The sequence below is a fragment of the Priapulus caudatus genome, unplaced genomic scaffold (genome assembly GCF_000485595.1).
Source record: "Priapulus caudatus unplaced genomic scaffold, Priapulus_caudatus-5.0.1 Scaffold1232, whole genome shotgun sequence".
In the NCBI taxonomy this organism is placed as follows: domain Eukaryota; kingdom Metazoa; phylum Priapulida; class Priapulimorpha; order Priapulimorphida; family Priapulidae; genus Priapulus; species Priapulus caudatus.
The window spans coordinates 18,825-28,224 of NW_014578293.1; the positions used below are offsets into that span (position 1 = coordinate 18,825).

General features: G+C 46.0%; 1 protein-coding gene across 1 annotated transcript in view; it reads right to left on the reverse strand.

Moving 5' to 3' along the window:
- The window catches only part of LOC106815905, a 16,396-nt gene that overhangs the window by 6,445 nt on the left and 551 nt on the right, over positions 1–9,400 (reverse strand). Inside the window, exon 2 of the mRNA XM_014820432.1 lies at positions 3,759–4,034. Coding sequence (XP_014675918.1) covers positions 3,759–4,034 — 276 coding nt within the window. The remainder of the gene's footprint in view (positions 1–3,758; positions 4,035–9,400) is intronic.

Below are 9,400 nucleotides of genomic sequence, written 5' to 3' on the forward strand. Positions count from 1 at the left end.
AGATAGATAGATAGATAGATAGATAGATAGATAGATAGATAGATAGATAGATAGATAGATAAATAGATAGATAGATAGATAAATAGATAATTGTCTCCATAGGATAGTTATACAGACCAGTTACAGTTACCAATCACGAAAACAAATGTATAGATCCGTACAAGGTAATGGTTAACGCCAACCCCCATGGGTGGAAGACAGATGTGACCCCTCGCCAAATTGACATCGAGTGAATTTTCCATGCCTCGTAGATAAAACACATTTGTCTTTGTTTGCCGTCGTCGGAATAATTGCAAACAGAAGATTTAATGATATTTCATCGTAACCAACCGTCGTTAAGACAATGAAGGATCAGAGAGGATTTTGCTTAAAAGATCAGTTCCGACGACGAAAGTCAAACGCTTCCAATAATTCGATAGATCGCCAGTTTAAGAGTTTAAATGTAGGCCGTTTGACGACTGCGGAAATGCTGAGACCGCGAACAAGTGTTCTCCGTCTTTAAAAGACAAAAGTCTTCTGTGAGTACGGTAGGCTTAAGTGTGTCAGCTGCATGAAAGTTAAGTAGCGCTATCACTGCGTGAGGCATTCATTACAGATTAGGAGCATCCGGCTTCCTTCATTCTCTTCGACTGCTAATCTAAATTAAAAATCAGAAAGATTGAAATCTAATTAAAAATCACAATTATTGCGCAAATTGGATGTACGATTGGATTTCACGAAGTTGCAAACGTAGATCCCGTGGCTGTGTGTGAGCGGAGCCGAACTTAACATAAAAAGCTACGAAATACAAGGAACTGCACTTCTATAGCAAATATCATCCGATTAATTCCCAAAATACGCGGTTAAAATTTATTCACGGCTGTCATTGACTATAGCGCAAAAATACAAGCCCAACTAATAACCCAATCTCACGCCGCCAGGGACCATAGAGAGTGTGAAAGCAGTGTGAAAACCTCACCGCGGAATGCGTTGTCGATGGTGTATTGTATCACGTACGATACAACAATTTGTACACTTTGTGTACACCGACGTTCCTCACTCTCTTGTAACAATGCGCGGTGTTTGCGAATAATTCATCCAATTAATTAAGCAAATCACGAGCAACGCGCACAAAGACACGCGCGTGCAGTCTCTGATAAAATTTCGAGACGCGGTAACAGTAGCGTTATAATGAGCCGTGGTAATCAACATGGCTGCCATCGACACGTACACGCGCCGCTTATGCACAGATACCTTACAACGTGGAAGACTAATGGCAGATTTCTTTCCCAATTACAGATCGTGTTATCTCCCTCGGTCATTTACCTACCTCCCCCTGCCCCGCCGTGCTGTGATGCGAGAACAGAATTATAACAAGAAGTGATATAGAGAATAGAATGCAGCCTATCATGATCACCTGACAGTGGTAGGCCTACTGGCTGGTAGCCCCGATCCAGCGTTTATTTCCACTGACATGTCGGTGAAAGGATCCCGAGCGCGAGACGCGTGAGAGCTGGACGAGTGAACGGCGGGTGCAACTACGTGTTCAATAGCCGAGAAGAATTCGCTGTCGAGATGGAATCCGCCTTAATCACAGCCGCCATGTTTGTTCTCGCGTCACTAAACATAATTTAAACTAAGGGATCGTTCACTATCCCCGTATTACGCAAGTTACAGGGAGCTACGATCCATTATACGCATGGCAACATTATAAGGTAATAATCTAAAGAAATGCGTGGAGGAATAACGGTCCCCCCACCACAACGAAGTGTATGATTACCATGAATAAGGCAGCACTCTTGTTTTTCCATTCAAATTTCTTGTATTTCATAAGCCCTCCTTACTATTAACATTGGCTATTTTGGTTAGGCACATAATATACTGCTTTATAGCTTAAAAATCATGGCTATAATAATGTCCGCTATATCGACCCTTAGCTTAGAAGTCGTAGGGCATAATGTGGTTTTCGTAGACATTTCCTGAGAGAAGAAAATGCGTTGTAATAACATTATCATCCTTATTGCAAGCGTACGACCCGCACACGTTTTCATGATCCTCTTACGCCGAAAAGTTGATGCACAAATTAAATGAATTTTCTCCATATTTGGCTGAAGGGTATGCCTCGATATTTAGAGCGCGTTGACCGACGCTCCCTCTAACGTACGTCACACACACACTTGTGATGATGCTGACGATTGTGATTGTCTTCTAAAGACCTGCTCGTAACCTTGTGAATATTGGTCTTCAAAGTCCAAGGGACTATAACGACGACAGAACAAGAAAAAGTGGATCACACAACTCAGCACTACGGATCGCAGTAGTAAAATCCTCAAGTTTGCAACATACTAAAGAAGAAGGGAGAGAATTCCAATACGGAATGACAATAAAAGCTCAACTTAAAGAGATCCTTTGAAGGTTTTTTGACTACTCGTCGCACGCCATTCCTACGAATACTTACACCGATGCCAACGATGACGCTTCATATTAACCTGCATAGCTCAGCTATTCGCGCACAAATTCTGCGATATTGAGGTTAGATCGATATACACGCCTATGATTACCCCCACACTAACCCCCGAGTAACCGATACTGACTCTATTAGATTCCGAAGCTAATTAGTGCACGCATGCCAACCTCAATCATCAACCCGCGTCAGCTACAAATAAACACTTGTTCAGCATGCACTGGATCTGTCTATAATATATACACTGAATCTGTCATGGCTGGCATGTAGAGTCAATGTCAGTATAAGTGACTGTTAGCGTATGTTCTTCTGCCGTGAGGAGGGATGACACCTCCATATTTCTATCGATCTATATTTCTCCGTCGTTCTGTTATTTTATTATTTCATGATTATTTATATTTCTATATTCTTTCTTGTTGCTTTTAATTTAGCTCACTGGCTTTCCGGTGGACTGCTAATAGTGAACGGTAAAAAAACGGAAAACAATGAATCAAACTAAAGCATGAAAATAATAATTGCATAAATTTTATGTAGTGATCATGTGGAATTACATGAAATTCGGACTGATACCTTCATCTTGTCAAATTCACTGGCAGTTGAATATTTCTCGGCTATTGCTATGACTTGGTGAAGTATTCGTCGGACACTGCGAATACACCTGCTAAACATGACCTTCAGTGACCTCTAGCGAAAGATATAGTGCGATTATTCGGACAGGTTCGCTGGAACACGCACGCACGCACGCACGGACACATACACGTGCCACGTCATCGATTGCCGCTCTACATCGTTGATACATGCTGTGCTGCACCCCACTCTAATTTTCATGCGTGATTCGCATTTAATATTAACAAGAGGCGGTTATCTATCAGCTTATTAAACGCTCTCTTTTTTCCTGCTGTCTCTTTTTACCGCTGCCCGCGTTTCTCATTCGTAGTAAAATCATCAAATATTAATCACCACGTGGAATCTTTGTACAAATCGCATACTACAAAGGGTTGCCCATGGCGACAGCGGGCTGGGTAAGAAACCCGAGGCCCGTTGTCCGAAACAAAATTGGCTAATTAATCTTAATTAACATAATTTTTTTCTCTTAGACCGTTGACGGAAACGCTGCGAAGTTACGAAAATGAAAAATCGTAGCAGATCTCCTCATAACAATACGAAACAAAGTGTTGTCGACGGTCTACGAGAAATTGTTAATGTTAAGACTAATGTTAAGACTAATTTTGTTTCTGACAACGGGCTCCCGCTCATCTCAAGCTGCGCGGAATAATCAGTCTACGCTCTCATAGGTGATGCGCGCGCCCCCTACCTTTCTTCTCGGCTACTCGCGCCTGGTCCCTGGCGCGACTTGGTGTCTTGCTGTTGTCGGCTCGCTGTCGATACGGTGAGTAGAACCCAGCGTCGGCCGTACAGTGCGAGCAGTCGGCAGACCGCACTGACGGACAGTCGTTCCCCAGGTAGCCGGCAGGTTCGCTGCAGGCGTAGCCGTAGCTTCGATTGTAGCGGTGCCTGGCGGTCATCGGCGTGAAGTAGGGGCTCTCTGCGTACGGGCGTGGCGGGAGTATCTCCAAATACGGCGGAATGGCTGCAATGTCGCGACATCGGAGAGGTGTCAATAACTACACGATAGCAATGACTAGGGACAGGTACGCTACAGTTACGGGACAGCTACGAGACAGTTATGGGATAGCTACAGGACAGTTACGGGACATCTACGGGACAGGTACGCTACAGTTACGGGACAGCTACGGGACAGTTATGGGATAGCTACAGGACAGTTACGGGACATCTACGGGACAGGTACGCTACAGTTACGGGACAGCTACGGGACAGTTATGGGATAGCTACAGGACAGTTACGGGACATCTACGGAACAGGTACGCTACAGTTACAGGACATCTACGGGACAGGTACGCTACAGTTACGGGACAGCTACGGGACAGTTACGGGATAGCTACAGGACAGTTACGGGACAGTTACGGGACAGTTACAGGACAGTTACAGGACAGTTACAGGACAGCTACGGGACAGCTACAGGACATCTACGGGACAGGTACGCTACAGTTACGGGACAGCTACGGGACAGCTACGGGACAGGTACGCTACAGTTACGGAACAGCTACGGGACAGCTACGGGAAAGCTACGGGACAGCAGTCTGTGAAGCTGTCTTAACTGAACCCAATGTATTTCTGAACTGAATCCTAAACTGAACCCTACGCCTACCCGCATTGAATGACACCCAAAGACCCAGTTGACACTTCCCCTTAACACCTGTTTGTAGACACCACCAATTTCCGCCCTCAAACTGCCCCTCGGTCCCTCTTGTTATTTTTGCTTTTGCACAATCAAGTTATATTCTGATACTAACTACTAAGCCATTTCTATACACTCTAACGATTTCTCTCAAAACCTCCTCCGTGGACCGTACAAACTCTTTCACGTACACTTACATCTTCCGTTATAGGCTTTCCTCACACGTCTCTTTGTTGCCTTTCCTTACACCACACTTCCTCTCTCCCTTACACCCCTCCCTCTCTCACTCATATCACACTATTTCTTCCACTATATCTCTGGCCCCTACTCTCTCTCTTCTTTTCTCTTCTCTCCCTTTCTCCCCATCTCTCCAGAGAATTGAAAGTCAAAGCCGCTTCCAATATTCGATAGTCGCAGTTTAAGAGTTTAAATGTAGGCCGTTTGCACAACTGCGGAATATGCTGAGCCCGCGACAAGTGTTTCTCCGTCTTTAAAAGCAACAGTCTTACTGATGAGTACGGGTAGCGCTTAAGTGTGTCAGGCATGCAATGAAAGTTAAGTAGCGCCTATCAACTGGTGAGGCATTCCATTACAGTTAGGGGAGCATCCGGCTTCCTTCATTCTGCTTCGACTGCTAATCTAATTTAAAATCAGAAATAGATTTGAAATATAATTAAAATCACAATTATTGCGCAACATTGGATAGTTTACGATTGGGATTTCACGAAGTTGCAAACGTAAGATCCCGTGGCTGTGTGTGAGCGGAGCCGACTTAACATAAAAAGGCTACGAATAGCAAGGAACTGGAACTTCTATAGCAAATTCATCGATTAATGTGCCCAAATACGCGGTTAAATTTATTCAAGGCTGTCATTGACCTATAGCGCAAGAAATACAAGCCCAACTAATAACCGCAATCTCACGGCCGGCCAGGGGACGGGCATAGAGAGTATGAAAGCAGTGATGAACACTTCACGCGGAATGCGTTTTGTCGATGGTGTATTGTTCACGTTAATCGATACACAATTTGTACACCTTTGTGTACACCGGGCACGTTCTCACTCTCTTGTAAACAATGCCTGGTGTTTAGCGAATCATTCATCCAATTAACTTAAGGGCGGCGTGAAATCACGAGCATACGCAACTAGAAGACACGCGCGTGCAGTCTCTGATAAAATTTCGAGACGGGCGGTAACGAGGTAGCGTTATATTATGAGGGCGCGTGGTAATCAACATGGCTGGCCAATGCGACACGTTACACGCGTGCCGCTTATGTCACAGATACGCCTTACCAACGTGGAAGACTAAGTGGGCAGTTTCTTTGCCACTTCAGATCGTGTCTTCTCCCTCGGTCATTTACCTACGCTGCCGCCCCTGCCCGCGTGCTGTGATGGCGAGAACAGAATTAAATAACAAAGAAGTGAATATAGAGTATAGAATGCAGGCCTATCATGATCACCTGACAGTGGTAGGGCCTACCGTGGCTGGTAGCCCCGATCCCGCGTTTGAATTTCGCACTGACGATGTGCGTGAAAGATCTCGACGCGCGAGCACGGCGTGAGAGCTGTGACGGTGCACGGCGGTGCCCACTACGTGTTCACTAGCCGAGAAGAATTCGTGTCGAGATGGAATCGGCCTTAATCAGCAGCCGCCATGTTTTGTTTCTCGCGTCACTAAAGCATAATTTAAACTAAGGGATCGTCCTATCCCGTATTAGCAAGTAGCAGGGAGCTACGATCCGCATTATACGCATGGCCTCATTATAAGGTAATAATCTAAAGAAATTGCGCTGGAGGCATACACGGTCGCCCACGACAACGAAAGTGTATGATTCCATGCAACTTAAGGCAGCACTCTTGTTTTTTCGCACTGCAATTTCTTGTATTTCATAAGGCCCTCCTTACTATTAAAGCATTGCTATTTTGGTTAGCAATAATATACTGGCTTTATAGGCTTAAAAATCATGGCTATAATAAGTCCGCTATATCGACCCTTAGCTTAGAAGTCGTAGGCATAATTGGTGGTTTTCGTAGACATTCTCCTGGAGAAGAAAATTGCGTTGTAATAACATTATCATTCCTTTATTGCAAGCGTACGACCCGCACACGTTTCATGATCCTCTAACGCGAACAAGTGATGCACAATTAAATGAATTTTCTCCATATTGGCTGAAGGGTATGCTCGATATTGTAGAGCGCGTTGACCGACGCTCCCTCTAACGTAGCGGTCACTATCCACACACTTGTGATGATCTGACGCATTGTGATCTGTCTTAAGACTGCTCGTAACCTCTGTGAATATTGGTTTCAAAAGTCAAGGACTATAGGACGTACGAAAGAAAGTGGATACCAACTCCAGCATCTACGGATCGCAGTAGTAAAATCCTCAGTTTGCAACATACTAAAGAGAAGGAGAGAATCACTAATACGCGAAATGACAATAAAGCTCAACTTAAAAGAGAGCTGCCTTTGAAGGTTTTTGACTACCGGTCGCACGCCATTCCTACGTAATACTTACACCGATCGGCAACGATGACGCTTCATATTAACGCTGCATAGCTCAGCTATTCGCGCACAAATTGCTGCGATATGAGGTTAGATCCGATCTACACGCCCTATGATTCCCCACACTTAACCCCGAGTAACCGATACTGACTCATTAGATCGAACTATTAGTTGCAGTCATGCAACCTCAATCATCAACCAATCGCGTCAGGCCTACAAATAAACAATTGTTCAGCATGCCACTGGATCTGTTATAATATAAACACTGAATCTGTCATGGCTGGCATGTAGGTTACATGTCAGGTATACAGTGACTGTTTAGCGTATGTTCTCTGCCGTGAGGAGGGATGAACACCTGCTCATACTTTCTATCGTTCTATATTTTCTTCCGTCGTTTGTATTTTATTATTTCATGATTATTTTATATTCTCTATATTCTTCTTGTTGCTCTTTAATTTTAGCTTCACTGGCTTTCCGGTGGACTTGCTAATAGTGAACGGTAAAAAAACGGAAAACAATGAACCAAACTAAAGCATTGAAAATAATAATTGCATAAATTTTTATGTAGTGATCATGTGAAGTTACATGAAATTCGGACTGATTACTTCATCTTGTTCAAATTCATCGGCCAGTTGAATACTGTTCTCGCTATTGCTATGACTTGGTTGAAGTCATTCGTTCGGCACTGCCGAATACACTGCTAAACATGACCTCAGTGACCCCTAGCCGAAAGATATACGTGTCGATATTCGGACAGGTTCGCTGGAACAGAGTTCTGTTCGTGTTGGCTGGCCAACTTACTTTCCACTACAGTTGTCAGTGGTGAAGGAAAATAAGAGAATTGGGGCGGAAAGGGAAGACCTACAGAGATAAAGCGAGACACCGAGAGAGAAGAGAGAGGACAGAGCGAGCGCGAGGAGAAAGCGCGGCGCGAGAGACGGAGAGAGAGCGAAGAGGAGAGAGCAGAGAGAGAGAGAGACGAGAGAGAGAGCGAGGAGAGAACAAAGAGCGAGCGAGAGAGAGAAAAGAGCAGAGACGAGAGAGAGCAGAGAGAGAGCAGAACGAGAGAGAGAGAGAGCGAGAGAGCGAGAAGATGCGAAGAGGAAAAGCCGCGCGCGAGAGAGGAGAGAGAGCGACAAAGCGAGAGAGAAGAAAGGAGAGAGACGAGAGAGAGAGAAAGCGACAAGCGAAAGAGAGAAAGAGAGAGAGAGAACCGACAACCCCAGCGAGAGAGAGCAAAGAGAGAGAGGGCGAGAGAAAGCGCGCGACAGAGAGCAACAGATAAAGAGAGAGGGGGAGGAGGAGAGCGAGCGCTGGGGGTCCTTACAAGTGTCGCTCGCGTGCTCATCCACTCAATACAACATGCGGCGTTGCGAGTAGCCACTCCGCTGAGAATCCGGCAGGCGTCGCTGCGGCGTTATGCACAATCTGTCCGTCGCGCATGCGTCGTCCGTCATGGCCGCGATCGCCGATTGGCGACCCATCTCAAACAGTCTTCACATCGACAGTGACGGACGACCGCACGGCGTGGGAAGGATAGCGGAGAAAAAAAGATCGCTGTCGTAGCTTAGCTCTCTCTCTCTCTCTCTCTCTCTCTCCTCTCTGCTCTCTGCTCTCTCCCTCTCTCTCGCTCTCTCTCTGCTCTCTCTGTCTCTCCTATTTCTCTCTCTCTTCTCTCTCTCTCTCTACACCGCTCCCTTCGGCTCCGTTTGTCTTCGTCTCTCGCTACGTATCTTAGCACGCCCATCTTCTTTTTGTGTCCTGTCTGTCTGCTTCTCGTTGGCTTGCTTTTCCTCTGGCTCTTTCTTTCTCCAGACCCTCTCCTCTCATCTCTCCGTCTCCGTCATCGTCTCTCGCTCTCTATCTATCCTGTCTGTCCTGTCGTCATTCTCGGCCCATCAGCGCCCTCTCTCGCTTGACTCACGCACAGGCACACGAGTATCGAGAGAGTCCGCGGGCGGCCTTCCTCTCTGCTGTCAGCAACAGGCATCTGATCCTCGGCCTCAGCATTGCGGCTTTGAAGTCGCCGCACAAACAACGGCGAAAATAAACGGGTGCGGCGGGGCGGGAGGGATGGGCGGCGGGATCGGGAGGCGGAGGGGGGGTGAGCGGGAGAGAAACGTGCGCGCTGTGCGCCTATAGCGGTGAAGCTTGCTTGCCGGACAATCTATGCTTTATCATAAACACGGGTTT